The sequence below is a fragment of the Pochonia chlamydosporia genome, assembly GCF_001653235.2.
Source record: "Pochonia chlamydosporia 170 chromosome Unknown PCv3seq00017, whole genome shotgun sequence".
NCBI lineage: Eukaryota > Fungi > Ascomycota > Sordariomycetes > Hypocreales > Clavicipitaceae > Pochonia > Pochonia chlamydosporia.
Genome location: NW_019154052.1, coordinates 119,241 through 139,349, shown reverse-complemented (window position 1 = coordinate 139,349; position 20,109 = coordinate 119,241). Strand labels below are relative to the sequence as shown.

The 20,109-nt window shown below is 49.7% G+C and overlaps 7 protein-coding genes across 7 annotated transcripts; 1 reads left to right on the top strand and 6 right to left on the bottom strand.

Annotated features, from left to right (window-relative positions):
• Positions 1-972: 972 nt before the first annotated feature.
• VFPPC_11254 (glycoside hydrolase) lies at positions 973-1,680 on the bottom strand (the record flags this gene model as incomplete). The annotated part of the gene is made up of 1 exon (XM_018289497.1): positions 973-1,680. The coding sequence occupies one exon, from the start codon at positions 1,678-1,680 to the stop codon at positions 973-975; it is 708 nt and encodes a 235-aa protein (XP_018136647.1).
• Positions 1,681-3,851: 2,171 nt separating this feature from the next.
• Positions 3,852-4,934, bottom strand: VFPPC_11255 (phosphorylcholine phosphatase; the record flags this gene model as incomplete). Its single annotated transcript, XM_018289498.1, has 1 exon — positions 3,852-4,934. One exon carries the CDS (start codon positions 4,932-4,934, stop codon positions 3,852-3,854), a length of 1,083 nt encoding a protein of 360 aa, XP_018136648.1.
• A 2,557-nt stretch (positions 4,935-7,491) lies between these two features.
• On the bottom strand, positions 7,492-9,267 carry VFPPC_11256 (L-amino acid oxidase LaoA; the record flags this gene model as incomplete). The annotated part of the gene is made up of 1 exon (XM_018289499.1): positions 7,492-9,267. The coding sequence occupies one exon, from the start codon at positions 9,265-9,267 to the stop codon at positions 7,492-7,494; it is 1,776 nt and encodes a 591-aa protein (XP_018136649.1).
• A 901-nt stretch (positions 9,268-10,168) lies between these two features.
• On the top strand, positions 10,169-12,286 carry VFPPC_16970 (glutamyl-tRNA(Gln) amidotransferase; the record flags this gene model as incomplete). Its single annotated transcript, XM_018294722.1, has 4 exons — positions 10,169-10,481; positions 10,590-11,186; positions 11,245-11,340; positions 11,397-12,286. 4 exons carry the CDS (start codon positions 10,169-10,171, stop codon positions 12,284-12,286), a joined length of 1,896 nt encoding a protein of 631 aa, XP_018136650.1.
• A 177-nt stretch (positions 12,287-12,463) lies between these two features.
• VFPPC_11258 (cytochrome P450 family protein) lies at positions 12,464-14,179 on the bottom strand (the record flags this gene model as incomplete). Its single annotated transcript, XM_018289500.1, has 3 exons — positions 12,464-12,754; positions 12,832-13,695; positions 13,769-14,179. 3 exons carry the CDS (start codon positions 14,177-14,179, stop codon positions 12,464-12,466), a joined length of 1,566 nt encoding a protein of 521 aa, XP_018136651.1.
• A 1,166-nt stretch (positions 14,180-15,345) lies between these two features.
• VFPPC_16971 (alpha-L-fucosidase) lies at positions 15,346-17,010 on the bottom strand (the record flags this gene model as incomplete). Its single annotated transcript, XM_018294723.1, has 4 exons — positions 15,346-15,964; positions 16,028-16,079; positions 16,141-16,270; positions 16,327-17,010. The coding sequence occupies 4 exons, from the start codon at positions 17,008-17,010 to the stop codon at positions 15,346-15,348; spliced, it is 1,485 nt and encodes a 494-aa protein (XP_018136652.1).
• Positions 17,011-17,752: 742 nt separating this feature from the next.
• VFPPC_14895 (FAD dependent oxidoreductase) lies at positions 17,753-19,593 on the bottom strand (the record flags this gene model as incomplete). Its single annotated transcript, XM_018292663.1, has 8 exons — positions 17,753-17,896; positions 17,949-18,041; positions 18,095-18,310; positions 18,367-18,614; positions 18,683-19,220; positions 19,268-19,371; positions 19,436-19,480; positions 19,530-19,593. The coding sequence occupies 8 exons, from the start codon at positions 19,591-19,593 to the stop codon at positions 17,753-17,755; spliced, it is 1,452 nt and encodes a 483-aa protein (XP_018136653.1).
• Positions 19,594-20,109: the final 516 nt, after the last annotated feature.

The following is a 20,109-nucleotide window of genomic DNA, read 5'->3' as shown; positions in this document are numbered from 1 at the left end:
TTTGCTCCTTCGTATGTCCAGGTAACTTTGGTCGACCGGGTTCATCCCGATGAAGTGGGGTCTCGGCGTCGGAATGAATCCGCATACTCTGGTCTAGTTGGAATTTGACGGTCAAGAGGCGTTAAAACTGCCTCGGCTTTTCTGCTGGCGGCACTAGTTGCCAAAGTCCAGGAAGATTGCAAATGAAGATCAATGAAGCTTCCCGGTGCGTCAGCAGTACTCAAGCGCGGGTTAGTGAATAATATCTTGAACAGTGGGCGGCCCTGGTAAGGTCCTGCGCAACCAGACTCAAATTTACCTCCGTTGGTAGCATTATCGTCCCTGCTCTGTACAGGCGCCAAAGGCGGATCAAAACAGGCGGTACACCGAAAAGCAGTAGCTGGCCGTAGGGAAAGGAGGTGCACCAAGCTTCACCAGGTGCATGGTTTGGCGGCTTGGTGCTCTGACTGGCTTACAAAACCCAACTTTCCCTGCCTGGCTTGGCACTTTGAAGAAGCAAGTTGATACCAAATTGCCTAGTTTTGGCATTCAGGCTTGAGCTGCATTGCTAGATTTCGGAGTTGGACTACCTCTCCTCGTCATGCTTCATGGAGGAGTTGCAAATCGGCTTAAACCAGATCCAATCGGTCACTGCAGCATGATCTAATTGAGACTTACGGCAGTTGCTGAAGAACTGTGCCACCCACCAAGGCTGATCTTGCTATTTTTAGAGATTGCATGCATGTCATGGAGCATTCGTTATGTTGCGCCTATTACGTCTTGGCAGGGTCAAATCACTCCAAACTCACGACAGCTACACAGTCACAACGACTTCAGTACTTCAGCATTCGAGGGAATGATTGAATATGTTGTCAGATATGTACGTAGACTCGCAGAGTCGGAACTATATACTTGATAAAGATATATACTTGAAAAACTGAAAACTTCCAAGGAAGCCTTGCACGATGAAGTTGACATTCATCTGACTCTCGCTTACCAGCAGCTGCTGGGAGCAAGAGTCCAGCCAGTAAGACGATTAGCAACATCAGTAGCATAGCAACGAGTGCTGGTGAATGCGTTGTTGAGGTTGCTATAGTCGACAGATCCGCTGTTATACAGGCGGGCAGCGGCATAGAAAGATCGACTGCCACCGCCAATGGCACCCTGAGCCTGGGCAAGCAATTGCTGGAGGCCCGCTCCAGATGAAGTTCCAGCAGTACCGTCGCTAATCATTTGAGTAACCTGCCATGAAGGGCAAGGGTTGGTCCATGCACAAGTGCCAGAGCCATTATGGGATTGCATCAAGCCAGGGTTCGTGACACCATTGTTAGTGGTAGGAACACGGACGCAGCCCTTGCTTTCCTGCATCATAATCGCGAGGATAAAGCGTCTATCAACGCCCGTCTGGCTAGCAAGTTGCTGGATTGCAGAGTTGATGGAGTTGATTTCGTCGCCAGAGTTGTCTGCCCCCCAGCCATTCCAACCGCAAGACTGTCGCATAAGAGGCAGGTTGGCGTTCCAGAGTTCGTCCCAAGAGCCCCAAGCATTCTGGGATGGCCAGCCGGCTCCAGTTGAACCGTCGCCTTGGTAAAAAGTGTAGCGATCAGCAGCCCTGGCATAAACGTCGTTGCTCTCGGCCGTTGGCAGTCCTGCTACGACGGCGGCGAGGAAAGCGGAGGTGATAGTAGCTTTTCCGAACATTTTGATAAGAGAGTTAGTCACAAAGTATGTGCTAAAAGTAATTTTGAATAAGAATCAGATATATACAAGATAAGGCGAATAAGCCAGAAGAATGGTAAAAGCTGTCAAAGCTGTAGAGTTGTCGTTGAACTTTTGTCTGTCTGGGGAAGAGAACAAGCAGCATCATGACGGACATTCGCGACCATTATATATGTCCACAGTCAGGTAGAGTGAAAACAGCTGAGTCTAATCTGATCTACTGATTTGCTGCAAGTTACGCGGGGAAAAGTGCAATCAGGGCATGGCTTACGCCAGTCGCGGCAAAACTGCACCATAATCTGGGCATGGTAACATCTACCTGGCCCAAGTGTGATCATTTGATCCTTCAATGGGGGTAAGACGGATACTTTTCGTTAGCCATTAGCAACAAACAGCAGCAAGGCAACAACAGCCTTCAGGATTCAGGATCAAGAAGGCTCGCAAAGCAGATGCCCTGGTCCATGAACCACGAACCACAGGCCAACAGAAGGCGCCCCCAGATGCAAGGTGTGGTAGCCCAATTGGATCCGGCTATTCACCTGCAAAGGGGAGGTGGATTTGAGGAAATGCGACGAGTTCTTTTCTAGTGATGGTCGATTTGCCACGGGTTGGGGCTTGGACTGTTCGGGAGTGTTGTCCGGATGTGCAGATCTACAGGTTCAACTGCCACAAGTAATGGAGCATTAACTCAGGTGTAGCCACATTAGTACCAAATCTTATATTTTTAGCCCGTGAGGCATGTCTTCCTTCCATCCATGTCAGAAGACGGCGCAACAGCCTCGCGATTCGTTTCTTTTACAGTCCGGTAGACTATGTTGGTAGTTGAGGGCTCTCCCTTATTCTCGTGGTCAAAAACGCCCGCCTCAAGGCAAAAGGCATGTGCTCTCTCGGATAGCCGTGCACACATGTAAGGCACTTAAACCAAATCCGCCCGGCCACGGCTCATTCGCTGCCAGCTTGTTTGCTCGTGCAGCCTCTTAGTCGATTCAGATTCATGCAGGGGCCACTAGAAACTCAGCAAGTCAACGTTCCATTGTCCGTGAGGCGGGTGGCTAAAAGCCAAAGCCAGCCAACTTTACCTAATGGGGAGGGTCCAAGAACGCCAATTCCCCCGAACAAGGCCGATTTTTGTTCAGCCCAACATTCAGGAACAGCCAGACGGGCATCCCCCACAGGGCAGCTTATTGGTTAAAGAAGGTCTGGGTGGTTCAGTGTGCCTGAAGTCTTGAATTGAGTTTCCCAACTTGACAGTCATTAACTCAACCGGAGCGGGGGAGAACTGTAACATGGGAGCCAAGCAAATCCCCCTGATATACTACCAACATAGCGTTGCAATTTTCAGGATGCGGTGATGAAATCCTGGAAATAATAAGTACAGGAGGTGATGAGCATGGCATACCTTGGCAAAGCGTCACTTTCCTAACTGGCACCGGCGAAGGGAACTACTTGGTGATGGAATCGTTTTCTTTCGGTCAGTACTCTCGGGCTAGAGCTATCACGACTTAGACTCCCTAGCTTGGGGAGTGATGCCGCTGGTCTTTGCGTAGGAAGACGAGGCTCGAGCAACAAGAGGGGAAAAGAAGGTTTGCGTGGGGGGTTTGTTCCTTCTAAGTCATGTCTGACTGAGAGTGAAGCCCAGAACGTTGCTTCTTGACGTGTAACATTCTCGACGGATAAAATAATTAAGCGTGCGAGAGTGAAGGTCACGCTGCGTCAAAAAGCTGTGCATTTTATTGGTTTTCGAAAGTAAACTGCCATCCTGCGAGGAATATATCCGGTCAGGGTTTCCCAAGTCGTCCTTTCATTTGCGAGTAGGTGTAGAGCATGTTGCACCTAGCGGTTCAATGTACGTGTGTTTTTACTGAGTTGAGCAATGATCGACAGTGTCAGGAACCACTTGATGTTACCGGCATAGACACACAGTGGACCTCCAGTTACATCATGTTACTTGACTTGCGACCAGGGATCAATGGCTGTTCGCTCTATAATACTGAAATTATAACAGACTATTTACTCATTAATCAGCTGCCATTGAAGCAGTTGTAGTTGCGCTGCGCCACGCTCTTCCCTGGGACACGACACGACACGACACGACACGCTACTCTATACACACATGTGCGCGTGGCGTAGGACACTGCCGACACTTTGTCAACTTACAAAATGTCATCAGGCTTGACAATGACCCAATTCTTGTCCGCCCACACAGGCAAACCCTCCCGCTTCTGGGCCGCCGCAAAGTCCGTCATCATTTTGTTTATCTGCTGCATGTACTTGTCCTTGCGGTTGACCCAAAGGTGAATGCCGCCCCGTCCAACATCGACGCCCTGGAATTGCATGGGACCATCGCTATCGGGAGTGTCACCACCAGCCAAGATGGGACGGTTCCAGGGATCAATGTAGGCTAGGATTGCCGCCCACTTGCCTTCCTTCCATGTTGCCGGAGTCCAGAGGAAGGGAGTCATGACCAAGTCAAGATTGTTCTTCTCATTATAATCACCCTCCTTGATCTGCTTTCGTGCAGATGTGACATTTCCGGACTTGAGGTCCTTCATCAGTAGAGTGACGCCAATGACGTTTTGAGGCTTAACATTATATCCATACTTGGGATCAGAAGCGACCATCCGAACCAGCTCCTCAGAAGCAGCACTGACAACATAGACTTCAATGCCATTTGCCATGAGCCTATTATACAGCTCGACCTGGCCACGGAAAATCTTGGGCGGGCTAACGGTAGAATTAGTTAGGACGCCTGCCTCGTAGTACTGCACGGGAATGGTGTCGTTTAGGGCCATGAGCTCGTCAACGTAGGTTTTGAGCTCTCGAAGTGGCACGCCGCTGAATACCTGGGCGGCAAAAGGATAGCAGACAGCATCGTCGATCTCGCACAGTCGGAGGTAGTAGCTGTACAAGCTCTCGGTGAAAGACGCAGTGTCTTTAAAGGGAACAACCTTGAGCGACGGGTCAAGGTTTTTGCGAGTCAAGACACCTTTGGCCTCGAGGAAGGGCAGCAGAGACTCCTCCAGGTCGAAGCGGTAGCTGGTGTTGTCCATGTCGAAGACAGCATAGCGGCCCTTGTGAGCATTGCGCGCAATCATATCGTTGAGCGCCTTGGCGGCTTTGGGAGGCCAGTGAGCCAGACGAGGACCAGCAGGGCATTTGGTGTTTTTGTCGGTTGGTGCAGCGTCAACGAAGCCCGCGATGGCTGCAAGGCCGAAGGCTGCCCAGGTGGTTCGCATTGCGGCGACAATGAATGGGCGATGATGCTTATGGTGATGCTGCTTGAGGAGAGGCGTGCGAGGGGCAGTCAAGCCGTCAATTCGTTCTTCTCCACCTCGTTGAGCCTTGACTGTGATGAGAATGTGACAGTCTGGTGTCCAGGAAGGTCGAGTGAAGGCTCAAGCTGGAACAAAGGCAGCAAGCAGTCGGTCAACCGATTGAGGGGACTCAACTAGATCGGAATGTCAACAGCGGAGGAGCAGCACCAATGCAATTTAACCAACAGAGTACCACAACAGTAGTAATATCGCGTGCATACTTACTCTCCTCGTACAAACATGACCTGGTCTGTGGAGGAGAGCAGCGCAATTTCGTGCCAAGGCCAACGGAATTGACCATCCATGTCCACTAGCTGCAATGGCTCATGCAAGAGATTGGTCAAGTATTGCTGGAAGCAGTAAGATCGCCAATTGAAGGTGGATGGTGCGGTCGACAGGCAAAAGAACTCTGTCAAACGAGCCAATCAACGTTCGAGGGACCCGTCAAGGTCAGGTCCACGGCGTTGGTTCGGCTCGAGTGCCAGTTTGTGAAAGATGCATGCGGGATCATTTCAATGTTTCTTCTCCACACTTGAGCAGTCGAATGTCGTTTTTCATCCCAAGCTCTCAAACAAGCCCTCAAATTGACGAGAGAAACGAACAATGCGTGGGTTTTTCCCAATCATCTTCCCAGAGTCATTGCTGTGCGCCATACATACTCCGTACCTACTGCCTGGCTCCTGGCTGCCCGACCTCGCTACGCGCCTCTGTCAACATTTTGTGGCGTGAATCGTCCATGTCGCGAGGCTGGTCCCATCTGGAGGGGGAATGGAGCAAATCTGCGGTGGAGATGCAGCGCAAACCCCAATTGACCAGATCGTATGGGTGCATAGGCGGCACTGAGGTCATTTCATTTAGATTGAGAGCGACCAGGTGGCCCGCGACGAAGAGGCAAAGGCAATTGCGGCCTGATGCGCTGGGGCGTTAAAATCGACTCTGCTCACATGAGAACAGCCAGTCGTGAGCAACCAACTCGACCTGTCGACAAGACAACATTGAAGGGACCAGGTGTCATAATGAAGGGCTGGCGAAATGGCACACAAGGCTCATCTAGTCATCGCGTCTCGACTTGCCTACCTTGGCAGCTAAGACGAGACAGGTTCGGAGTGTTCCGCTGATGATGTCTGGCCTGCGTGAAACACAAACGGCCAGGTGCGGAGAACTCGCCCCAGACGATACGCGACGAGATGAACGACATGGATGAACTGTGTGTTACGACAATGGCGTCTGGTTGACATTATGCTTAGTCGAAGCATCTCAATGGCGCCAGGCACTTTAACGCCACAATACTGCCAGCCTTTCACTTTCATCCCAACAACGTGCCTCTGTTCTTCATCTCAATGCCCTTTCAGTTGCCAAGAGCTACCCTGCACTCCAACCATCTGACCAAAACTGCCGTACCAGGGAATTGCTCTTCTGTATGCTGTGTTGCTAAATACTTATGTACCGCTCTTGGCAAATTGCGTAGATTATACATCTTCATTTGAATTGGGTCCTTCCATTTACTCGGTGAATCTGACTGTGTTTATAGTCAGGTTTCCTGTAGTTCGGAACATGAATCAAGTCGCCGTCACACAGACTTCGACAAGTCATAGTGCGACAATCGCCTTACAGGTTATCCAATACTTAAAATGATGAAGGTGACGCTAAGCATCTAATTGGTTAATAGCAGGGACATCTGGAGTCAAAGCAGATGCATCCTCTGCACCAAGTACTCCGCAATGCACTGTAGATACTCCGTGCAGCTGGGGCATGGGGCATGAATGAAGTCTGGTGACATTGAGGACAACCTCAAAACCAGATATTAAAGAGGACGAGGCTGGCCACAGGCGCAACACTGAAGCTCGCAACAAGCGGCTAACGGGAGGGTTCCTAAGGAATCATAACAAAAAAAAAAAACTCCGACTACATCTGAAAGGAAGAGGGGAATAAAGGTACATTGAGGGAAGGAAGGATGGGAGGAGCAGAGGAAGAGAGAGGGGGAAGGCAAAGAGTAAGAGAGGAAGGAAAGGAATGGAGGAATGGAAATTAGTCGGCAGAAAGAGCAGGTTGAAACGTTGAAGGTAAATTCGGCGGCATGAAAAGATCATGGACCATCATCATCATCATCATCATCACCTAGCGGCTGCAACCCGCTTCAATATTTCGCTATGCCAGGATTGACGGTTCTGTCCGCATCCACAGTCTTTATCTACCAGGTACGTTGTAAAGCAAGGCTGTCAACTACGTGGGTACATAGGGAGAAAACCGGCCATTCTCAATTACTTTTTTTGCTGAAGCACTACTCGCCAGAATGTGCCATTCTTGGCCCCTTTGTCGCGTCTTGTGCTCCTAGAAATTGACGTCAATGGTGTTTTGATGTTCCCCACAATGACCCCAGACACGTCAAGGTTGACACATGCAGGAAACATTTGATGGTAGGGCATGACAAGCCAAGCGTCCACCAAACCTCGACTCAACGAGTACTCGCTTCCCGTCTTCATCTGCCTTCTCTTTCCTGGCCAATCCATCTTCCCATCCACTTCCTGTTCAACTCCTTTGCCTCGTTCACCATACCCAACTCCAACAGCAATTGCACCGATCCCCTCACCGCCGAATGCAACGACGAGCTTATCCACGCATGCGTTGGGGCCGTGTGCTCTCCAATAAATATCGTCTTGTGTTCTGTCCGATGATATGACGGGATGTACAGCCTGTGCTGCTCGACACTCGGCCGACACCACGATGTCGCAGAATGCTCGTCCTGTAACCAACAGAGCTTCTCGTACTTTCCCGTGTACAGTCGCCGCGCTTCTTCGCCGTGCAAGCTGATGGTTGCGTCTAGCACCATGCCGACATACTCCTCATCCGAGAGACTGACAAACCGATCGCTCCAATCCCCTCCACGGTACTGGGTGATGAGTCCCGGTCGACTCTCGTTCAATCCATAACTTGGGTAATAGAGAGCTCCCACGGCAGCACTCTCCGGTTGAGAATACCCGCCGAAGATGGGCCGTTCGCCTTTCTCCCAGAACCGCTCCTTGAACAGCAACGCCACCTTACACGCTGATTTAAACCGTAGCCCGTGTTCACCCATGGCCCTACTCAGCGTCGATGAAAACTTGGGGAGGTCCATGAGTCGTGTCATGGTAAAGGGCAGCGTCATAATGGTGTAGTCGTAGTCCTTGGATTCATCCGTGCGGTTCGTCACGCTGGGATACCACGACAGTCGAGTCCGAAGTCCACCATTACCGTCCTTTACAGGCTCCAACTTTCTGACCTTGCGATTGAACGTCACCCTCCCCTTCAAATGGGGTGTGAAGGCATCGGATAACCTGTTAAACCCTCCCTCGACGCACTTCCATTCCGTCTCTCCCAGCGCACTTTTCCCGCCGTCCTGTGCCAAGTTTGAATTGTGCACCATTTCATCCCAAAATACCTCGTAGTCGGTATCTGTAGCAATCGCATCCGTCACGTTTTCGCTAGCCCTAAATACGTGTCGCATCATGGCTTGCTCGCTCCAATCGTCCAGATTCTGTTTCATTGCCTTCTCATGCGCGCGCCATATATCACTCTGAATTTCTCGCAGGCGAGTCTCATTCTTGAGTATGCCATTCATTGAGCTCTTAGTGCGATTGTATTCTGCATTTGTCATGGGGGGAGGGACTGCCAGCTTGGGATTTGCGGCGACTTCACCTCGAGTTGGAATTCTTCCATCGGGATGGCGGCCGGTTCCTCTGGCCAGAAGCTCATTGGGGTGGTGCTGCAACCAGGGGATGAAGTTGACTTGCCACTTGCTATCGTTCTTATTAAGGTCATTTAGCCACTCCGCTAACTGAAAAGTCATTCGGTGATCGGTGTATTCATGGGTTGTATTGTCGCTTTTATATTTGATCGAATAGGGCAGTCTCATGGGTCCCATTTCTGCCCATTCCTGAGTGCCACCAACATATTTCGTCCTGAATCGACCGCCAATTCGATCAGATGCCTCAATGATCTCCCAGTTGTGAACGCCAATGCTATCAAGCATCAACCCTGTGGCGAGACCAGAGATGCCACCACCAACTATGGCAATTGTGGCGTTTGGTCGACGAGCAATAGAGGTTCCGTTGATTGCTGCCACGCCGTCAAACCAGGCCCCAATGGCATCAAAGTTTTCTAACAGAACGGGCCCGTAGGATGAAGTATTTGTAGAATGTTGGTTGGCGGGATGTCCGAGGACCGGCGGAAGAGCCATCAGGCCCAGACTTGCGGCCAATTGCCCAACCCGGGACATATGTGGCAACATCTTGCGTATGCTGATCGCCAAAACAGAGCAATATATCTGAGTTGCGTGTGATTTCTGTTGGTCTTGAGTAAAGATGGTGATTTTGGCGCCTGCCGTCTATTTTTATATTTGGCGTCTGTCTACGACAGCCGACCCTTACATGTTCACCGTGTCATTTGGCCAGGCCATGATTGCTATTGGTGACGAGAATGCAAATCTCTTGTGCGGCCTAGTTGCTCCCAATTTTGAATCAGACGCACCTTGATGGTCACATTGTGGACACAGCGCGATCGAACTGGAGGAATAGGGTGATCTGTTGCAAGAATGGCTAGTTACCTCATCTCATCAACCTATTTCCACTTGTACATAATATAGACGGTTGGGAGAAGTAAGAAAGGCATTTTCTCTCAGCCAAGTCCCTATGCCAAGAAGACTTTACTTTTCCAGAATAAAACCTTTTCTGAAAACCTCGATGTATATTCTCACACCAATCACATTGTTACTACCCACAGCCAAGAATCCCGATTTGGCATCCCAGTCTCGCTTTCAGAAGGGCTTCGGAAGTTGCTTATCTCCCAACAACGAGTTTATAGTATTAAGGTTGTCTAATCCTCTTTCACCATGCGTAATCTATTTCCAAGGATCTGCAGAACATCAGGGTGCATCTGTCTCTCAGGGTCCTCAGCTCTGTGGAGCTCTTGATCCGCCAGTATCCAGTGCAGCTAGGCGACGAAGAATGGCGTTTAAACAAATGTGAGTGAAGTCTTCTAATGGAAATGGTTATATGTGCCTCAATGGAAAATCATGTAGAAATCTCCAAACTCATGGTGTGATTTGCGACCCCTTTTGTGTTTTGGTAGACACGTTTTATGGCCCTTATACTGACTGGCATTCACTAGTACAGACAAACATGCTGCAAATACCATATTGGCAACTTTTCATTTTGGTGGCCGCATTATTGTCGGCTGGCTCATCAGCAACTGAGCAGCAGCTTCAATTTACTGGCCTGACACTAAAGCTGAATGGAATACATTATTATGTGCCACCTCGTTCAGTTGGTGTCATTGCGCTGCCACCGAGTAGCTCCAACGCCAGCGAGTTCAATCTTGTGCCCATCACAGTTGTCACAAACAGAGAGGGCAGATTAGAGGGAAATGAGTTGAGAAGGTTGGCCGCTAACTTTTCTCGCGCCGATGATGTTTTCCAAGATGCATTCCTTCACAGTGAGTCTATCTTCATAACTTGGTGATTGCTCCTTGGCGCTCTGGCTGCAAGAAGACAAGAGTAAAAGCTCAAGCACAAGTAAAGCTGCCTGCTAATTTAACCCACAGGCGTATTTGTGCAGGATACAACTGGAGGCCAAAACCAAGTGTGTGACAGAGAATTAAGGGGTTGTGTCGAAGCACATGCTCGAAATGTCAGCTCCTCCCTTCCCAACGGCCCGTACTTTGTGTCCTCGAAAGGACACCTTTTCCAAGCATATCGGCTGTATGCCGATACGCAAGGTTCATTCAGTGAGACCTGCATTCCGGACGGGAATGGTGTATTCGCAGTCCTTCCGGCAAATATCCCCGGCCAATCTCTTGCTGTGGCTGTCCCGTCCCGCTTGTACTTCAAACCAACTGCTGAGAAGCCGCTGGCCGGTGTGCGTGTTGGCATCAAAGACATTTATGACTTGAAAGGCTTGAAGACTTCCAATGGTAACCGTGCCTGGTACAGTCATTACCCGGCTGCCAGAGCGAACGCTCAAGCAGTGCAAAACTTACTTGGCGCAGGCGCTGTGATCGTAGGCAAAATGAAGACTAGTCAATTCGCCAACGGAGAGACTGCGACTGCCGACTGGGTTGACTATCACGCCCCGTTTAATCCACGAGGAGATGGGTACCAGGACGGGTCGTCGTCCTCAACAGGTCCTGCTGCAGGAGAAGGTCTGCTACCGTGTAGTCCCTAACATCGCTTGCACCCATTGCTGACAAGTATAACAAGCCTCGTATTCTTGGTTAGACATAACCCTCGGCTCTGACACAGGAGGCAGCATAAGGAGCCCGAGTCAGGTTCAGGGACTCTACGGAAACAGACCGTGTAAGTAATATAAACGAGTTCTTGCAAACGAATAAGCCGGCTTATGATTGCTTCAGCTCACGGGTTAGTGTTGATGGACGGCGTCATGCCACTTGCACCAGAATATGATACGGCCGGTCTTCTTGCTAGAGATCCGCATCTCTGGGCTACAGCAGCGAAGGCGCTATATCGGGACAACATCACCTTCCGGAATGCATATCCTACTTCCATCTTGGCCGTCGGATTTCCCAACACCTCATCAACCCCGTACGAGGCAATGTTGACCAAGTTTGTGAAGAACCTGACCGATTTTCTTTCCGCTGACACAAGGGCCTATAATGTGGAGCAGTCGTGGAGGTTGGGGATGCCAGACGAGCAACTTTTGCCAGATTTGCTCAATAATACTTATGAATTACTTACGGCAAAGGGACAGGGCAAACTTGTACGTGAAAGGTTCTATGCAGAATATGCAAATGGCCATGATGGTAGACTCCCTCATGTTGACCCAAGTCCCCGACAAAGATGGAGCTTTGGGGACAGTGATTTAAGCACAATCGAGGAGCTGGTGGCTGCAAAGAACAAATTTATGGACTGGTTCAACGACGAGGAACTGCCAAAGAGCCATGAGACGTGCTCTAAACACCTCCTCGTGTACGTTCCCAGAACACCGGCATCAAAGTATCGGGATACGTATTTGACTGGCCCGTCTCGGCCGATGCCCTTTTCCACTTCCCGTCTGTCTGTTTACAGTGGCGCGCCCGACATGGTGGTTCCCATCGGAGAAGTTCCGTATCATTCAGCTATTACAAACCATGTCGAGGTACTCCCCGCAACTGTTGACATAATGGCCGCAAAAGGTTGCGATGGGATGATCTTCTCGCTCGTGCAGGATTTACATGCAGCGGGGTTATTGGCAACCGTCAAGACTGGGAGAAGCATAGTAAGTGGTGGGGATGTTCTGTATTAGACCATACCACCCTACCGCTAGAGCCTATGTACATACTGTCATTAGTTTACAAGTAGATTAGTCTACCATCATATATCTCATTATGGCCGATTCTGCAACGAAGGGCCGTTCCTGTGCTTCCAGGTCCATGTCTCCAATCTAGTGACTTCCCCCCTTTCCCCTCAGCTTTCACCTTATTTATTCGGCAAAGTGAAGACGAAGCTTCACTCCATCAGCCGGGCAGTTGGTGAGAGTCAAACCGTGCTTGACAGGACCAGCAGCAGAACCATCAAGAGCATCAATCCGTTGGAGCATGCGAACCAACACGTAGGCAATTTCGGTGAGGGCAAACTGCTGGCCGATACAGATGCGAGGTCCACCATTGAAGGGGAGATAATCCCAGCCGGGTTTTCGAGTTTCCCAGCGCTCTGGCTTGAATATCTCGCAGTCTTGGCCCCACAGGTCCTTTCGGCGATGCATGATGAATACCTACAAGTAGACGATGTCAGCAAAAAGAAATGCCCTTTTAGAAACGGTACTGAGGTAGGAGAAAAGGTAAAACATACCGAGTAACCGACATCAGTGCCTTTTGGCACGAAGATGGGTGACCGGCCATCGGGGCCACCGCCCGTGGGAAGAGTGGTATCAGTCAGGGCTGTGCGGACGTTCATGGGAACAACAGGGTATAGTCTAAGAGCTTCGTTGATGCACCATTGCAAGTATTGACAGCTCTTCATTCTCTCAAACGTGATGTCGCGAGGGTTTTGGTAGGTACCAAACTCATCAACCACAATCTGGCGGAGTCTCTTATAAATGTGCTCGTACCGCTTATCGGCCAGGGTATGGAAGAACCAGCCCAAGAGTGACGCGGTCGTATCACGGCCGGCTAGAAGAATGTTGAGGAGTTGTGATCGCAGCTCAGCAGGATCCTGCGTCTGCTCGGACAGAGCATGCAAGAAGACGTAGTGGTCCGATTTCTGCTTTTCGTTGCTGTTCATGGCCTTCTGCACAAAATAGTCGACAAACTTGTGGACTCTGTCGACCATTCGGTGAAATTCAGGCGTGTGCATCAGCCAGTAGTTGTTACCCAACCGGGCAGCAATGGCCAGAATATACTGTGAGCGATCGAACGCATAGGCAAAGCTGTTGTCGTCCTTGCCGCTGTTGGTGATGTCGGTCTGAAGATCGATCTGGCTATTGACGCTTTCGCCAAACAAGAATTCCGTTGCAGAGTCGAGTGTGAGTCGGAAAAACAAGACTTGCAGGTCCACGGTGCCAGTCCAGTTATCGCGGCCGAGGTTACGGTCGAGTACTGTCATCATGTTCTTGACATGGGCTTCCTCAAGATCGAGATCGCTAACTTGACTTCGGACAAACTGTGGTCGGAGAAGGGCTCTAGAGTGTTCCCATTGCTTGCCGTTGGCAGCGAACTATGGAGAAATCAACTAGTGAGTCCATTGCGCTCTCAAAGAGTCTCAGCAAGCAAAAGAAGCAAGAACTTACAATGCCATTCCCGAGAAGTGGTCTGAAATTGTCAGTACGGTTCACACCCAAACCGAAATCTTTGAACTTCAGTGCTAGCATGGCCTGGATATTTTGAGGATCAGAGGTGAAGATGATCTTCTTGAAAAATGGCGTGACCAGCGTTGAAGTGCCAACTTGTCGGCCCTCACGCTCGTTCAACTTGTCGAACTGCTCCTGGACAAACTGAGGGAATCGCTTTTCCTTGGAAGCTTGTGCCCCACGGAACATGGCGACGACGCCGCTGGGCTCAGTTGAAGGCGCCTGCACTGGAGGTTTGCAGCCGAGCTGCTTGGCCATTGCTCTGTGACGAAGACTCAACTGAATCTTATTGATGAGCATGACTATGACGGCCGCCCCAAGGGCAATGCCGACAAGAACTGTAACTTGCATGTTTGGCGAGTTGGGTGCTCTTAAAAGGTGATACAAGACAGTGATGCAGCGGCAATCAAGCTGGTTACAAACGTGAAGCCTTGGTGACGGGTGCTAAACCATCAGCCCAGGCACTCACAGTTGTGAAGCTGTTGAACAACAACAACGCAGACTAGAAGGAGTCTGCTAGATATAATGTAATGAGGCGCTAAAGACTGTCGCTCAGTGTATTGCTGTCATTTGGGGCTTCGTGGTATACTGTCCTCCAAACATGTACGAGAATCACGGAACACGGAGTCAGCCTGGCGAAGCCAACTGTTTTTGTATCTTCTCATGCGGAGCGTCGGGAGAACACACCACCCCAGACATCGTCATTCGACTCCATGTTCAGTCCGCTTCCTGAACCCACAGAACCCATCGGTGGACACTGAAGTGTCAGGTATTGCCCCGGTGGTCCCAAAGACGGTGGCATTGCGGAAAATGTACCAAGACCAGAGGACCCTGGAGCTTAACAATGTCAAGTCAATCCTTCTGACAACACGTCAATCCCCCACATTTGACATTCGACCCGAGTCCGGGGGTGTAATGTCTCCTGGCGGCCAAAACCCGTGGAGGTTTAGGCGAGTTTGGCTGCCTATCGGCGGTTGACAGTTACCGACCTCCCGAGCCATGTTTGAGTCATGAGTTCATACTAACAGCCAGGGAGAGAACTAGAGTTGCTGCGGGTTACGAGTGACAAGGTGGGTAAACATGGCCAAGAAGTTTACGAAACGCCCCAAACACATGCCAGCCCCGCGATGCAACACTGCCGTTTGGAACGAAAACCTTACCCAGGTAGTCTCCCAGCCAGGTGGATTACAATAACGTTCCGTCTCATTGATGGTTCGCTTGAGTTGGCCTGGATCAGCATGGAGATTGATAAACTTTCGCGGTCTCCATCCATGCATGCTTGGTGCAACTTGGCTGCTTGTATGTGTAGTCCCTTGCATGGACAATCACAAACGTCTGACAAAGTTCTCTAGTTGTGAGCAAACCTGCTGCACTATCACATGCCAAATTGACTAGCCTGGGGAGTTGTCCACCCCCCTTCACTGTAAGAGTAGGCGGTGCAATTGCTCTCAGTATTTATTTGCTGCCTCGACAGTATTGACATCAGACAAAGGTCTAAATACCTCGATTAAGGCGTCTTACTTCTTTGCCACCAACTGGTCGCATAGATGCACTGACACGTCCCTCCACTTGGGCTCGTCGACATAGGTAGAGTTCACCAACACCTCGACTACGGTGACAGGTTTCTCGAAAATGTCAATCTTCTTGTGACCGATGCTTGTTCCATTGGAGACAAGAGTCCACGGCACGTCCAAAGTACCGTTCACGCCACCGATGTCTACAATCTTTGCATAGACCTTGTATGACCGAATAACTTGGCCATTGGTCTGGTCTTCCATCAACTGGATGCGATCGATAGCAGTTGGATAGTCAAAGGCCATGTGGTAAACACCTCTACCCTTACTGCTGCCCTTGTTGTTCCCTATGGGCTTCCCGTAACAAGATTTGATGAAGTCGCCAAGCTGTTTGTACCGGGCGGCATGGTCTGCTGGAATCAACCCACTGCGATCTGGGGCAAAGTCTAGCTCCAGCAGGCAGTTTCTCCCAACACTTGTGTGATAGACACCAATCATCTCTTCAATTGAGCGCAGAGGTTGCCCGACCCCAAAAAACCAACGACCTTCCGTCTGGAGCGTTGTGTCGCATTCAGCAGGGACAAAGTGCGGGCTAGTCGGGTCACCACCGTCTGCTAAGCCACTGAGGGTATTGTGTTAGCTGATGTGATAGTAATTGGAAACCGGTGCCATTTCCAGTGCTTACGTGGACCAATTCTCCTCAGGCGCCAAACCCTTCTCATTTCCGATCCAACGAACTGATCAACCGTATGTTAGTAGACCTCTCTCTGGTATTGTGGCTAGGCGAAATTTTCCTACCCGAGTTTGGGGAAACGCAAGTGCCGTTAACATCGCAACCATTGAAAATGACTGCTTGTGGCTGCTTGGCCTGCAGAAGGCTCTGAATTTTGTCTTTCTGAGTGGCGCTGTAACCACCATCAAACCAAATCTGGATGACATTATTGTCAGCAAGCACCCTTCATCAGACATGATTATGTATCATACCTCCGTAAGGCTTCCGTAATTGCTCCAAAGCTCGGTAAGTTGAGCCAAGACAATCTCATCGTATATAGCATCGGTAATCCCAACCTGACCAGGGGATAACTCGCCAGGTCTGACCTTGGACTGCTGCACGTTGAGGAAGTTATTTACAACAACACTGTAGTAGAAACCGTGGCCAACATTGTACTTCTTTGCAGAGTTGACAAAGTTCCTGGCAACATCCAGCCCCTTCAAGGGAGAGTCAGCAGTTGTGTAGTTGTAACGGATCTTGTTGCTGCTATCTCGAGTGGCAAATGTAACTTTGCTGGGCCAACTTGTGAATCCGCAATTGTGCTTCACAACCATTGTAGCAAACTTGGCCCCCAGAGAGGTAATGCTGTCGAGCCATTGATTCGTATTTAGCAATGTAGGGTTGAATAGGGAAGCATTTGGCACCAAGGATGGGTCATAGTTGCATCCGTCAACATCGAGCCATGTTGCCACGTCAAAGTGAATTAATGCCGCGATTTCGTAATCTTGGAACGCAAGTTGTTCTTTGGTTGGCAGGGCAATCTTTGATCCATCAATTGGCGAGATGCGGTACTTGGGCTTGCAAGGTGAACCCGAACCTGCATCACGAGAGTTGAGGCATGCTGCCTTCACACCAGGAAAGGCGAACAAAAGTGTAAGTCGACGGATTGAAACCATTTTGCTAGCATAGATAGAAACCCTATCTGAACTCTTCAAAGCTCCTGTTAGCTATGGGATGTGCCCCAGCTGTGAGACGAACTCGATGTATTATTATTATACTTCCGGCCATGCGGGGTTGATGCTCGCGACTCATTTCTACACATTCTGCATTTGCTTGGAGATGCAGTTTTAACATCCCTTCATGATGAATGGTGCGGCAACCTCAAAGAACCACGTGGGGAACGCTGTGAGCAACTGTCGTTTTGCCATTTGACCTTCCACAATAGGAAAATAAAGAAACCGACGGGATATTAACCTCCAATTTGCGAAGCTAATGTACTTGTTTAGTGCGTGGGTGAACAACTGGGCACACGATACTGATTCATTACGGATCGAGTGTAACGTCGCTTGGGAAAAGCGACTTTGTTCGGCTGCAGCGTCGATCACTTCGGGAATACGTCCGTGAGTACGGTTCTCCGCACTAGATCATCTACACTTCTCGTGTTTAACATGGCGGGAATAAGAACTTGTTACAATGGTGCAACTCTATTGTTTCGATAATAACTCTTTACTGCAAGCTTCAGCCACATAAATCGCCGTATGCAGGCAAAGGCAACCTTGTCTAGTCTCCCCCGGGTCAGATATTGAGTACGACTCAATAAATGAATTGGAAAACTACCTCGACCTTCGGTCCGTCGGATGTCCCTAATGATACCAAGAACCACCCGCGACAAAATCTACTTCCACCGGCCGGTAGGCATCACTTCGGCCCGCCTCCGATATTGCGTGGCCCATCTGGACCTTCCTCCAACCCATTTATTCGTGGGATATCCTCTCTCCATCGCCAGTGGGTGCGCATATGTGACTCCGCATGGTCAGTGTTGTCAAAGATATCAGCTGCATGCTGTGAGAGAGCGGTTAGTCTCGCTTGGATACTTTGCAAAGCGAATCCATACTTCTCCAAGTACGGGCATGAACTTTGCACCATGCCCACTGCCTCCGGTGCATACAAAAACAGACTGATCCGCATAATGTGGCACATAATCGATCTGTGATGAATGTTAGGTAACGCCATCAACGGCTATTTTGTTGAGTAACCTACAACGAAGGAGTTGTCTAGGGAGTCAGTATACCAACACAACTTCGTCGTGTAAAACTCAGCCTCGTCAAACTCTGGTAAAAAGATGGATACGAAGGTTCTGATTGCCTCCTCGGCTTGGGGTGGAACAGCCTTGCAGTCCTCATATGGTAGAGGAATCGACCATTGGCCGTCTTGAGTGAAGGGAACACCGTTAGGGGCCGTCTGAAAATTCGTAAACTATACAAGGACGGCTTAGTAAAGTATTTGTAAATGGAACAACTTGGGGAATGCACCTTCACTCCGCGGTAGCCAATTTTGATAATGCCATCCTCGGTTCTCGGAAACACATAAATCGTTCCAGTATCCTTCCCATCGCAAGCTCGTGGGGCACTTCTCCATGTAATGACCGGAAAGTTTTCTGGAGAATACTTGTCCCAAAGAGTCTTGTTGTTCCGGTCAATTTTGTACGTTACCAAGCTGCCAGCGGCAGATTCTAGATGATAAGACAGCTCTGGTAGGAGCTGCGTTGAAAATGATCCCGCTATTCCGTTAGCATTCTTTGTTAGCATGATAAAAAAGCTCGTGGACGAATATGTGACAGGGCTATACCTGCAACAGCAACAACGTGTGCTTTGTGACTTTTGCCATCCTTTGTTTTCAGTCCCACGACCCTCTTTTTGGACGCGTCCACAACAGAATTCTCCTCAATGAATGATTGGAAGGCACCTTCTTCTGACCCAAAGATGAATTCTACACCTGCAGAGACAGCCATTTTGTAGTACTGGTAGCATGCAGCACTGCATCTAGTTAAGCCACCAAGGGAATCCAAAACAGCGTCAAAGGCTCTATGTTCTGTGCTGTTCGGAATGTCAAAATCGAGCAGCTTATCCGACCATCCCTGGCTAGTAGCCCGTTTTCGATCGTCCACATTGCTCTTGACAAACTGAGTGTCCCGAAAGCCGTCTCGTTCCATGTTGGCAAGAGTCTCCCTCTCTAAGGCTCCGAGTTCGTCTGACGGCTGGACACGAAGCATACCACATCCAACAAAAAGAGCATCCTCTAAGCCTTCATTCAGACTCAACCATGCTGCACGACTTTCCATTGCCAGCCTTTGGTAGTGCAGTTTGTTTCCGTAAGAAGCCCGGAACTACGGAGTTAGATAACCCAGAAATAGGAACCCAGTTGTCAACATACTATTTTATTAAGGTCAACTGAAGCTGCCTGGACTCTTTCGTCGTCCTCTGGCTCATATTTATTCTTGTCATATCGATTGCGTTCAAAAACTGTCACAATATGCCCTGCTCACACTCAGTCTGATTGCATCATACCTTGCGGGGTCAGTTGTGGAAGGGGGTGAGTTACCTTTCTTTCGCAGGGCGATCGCCAAAGACAATCCGAAAATACCAGCTATGCGGCGTTAAAAGAGGTCATTAATTGTCAGCTTGACAAGTCTTACCTCCGATGACAGCAACTCGTTTCTGGTTCTGCCCCATGTTGGGCTCCTTCATTGCGTCGGGCATGACAACCTCGGCCTGGATCCGATGCAGGGAATTTTTTTGGAAAACGGCAGACGCAACACGGCTTATCAAAGAGCATGTAAGATTTTATTTGGTGATTGGAGCTCACCGGCTTTAGCAACACCGGAAATGCCTACCAGGCTCAAAAAAGCAAGAGAACGCGGGAGGCAAGTCTACTCATAGGAACCTTGATAGGTAGTGTTTGGGTCCTGTTTCGGCCAATAATTAGTTAATACTCATGGATTAGCTTCAATTTATACATAACACGCCACCTTGATGTCGCACCTAGCCCTTCAATCCTGCTCCACCGGCAAGAGGTCGAGCGAATCAATTTCTTCTTCATGTTGGTTGCTCCCGCCAAATGCTAAGCAAGCTTGGTTGATCATTTCATCAGCAGTAAGAAAATGCGGACTCATCTTTCGCCGAAATGAATTTGCCGACCTATAAAACAAGCACTCGAACACTAGGTGTATAAAAGGTCGCTCAAATGCGACTTCAGGCCAAGGGACTAGCAAAAGC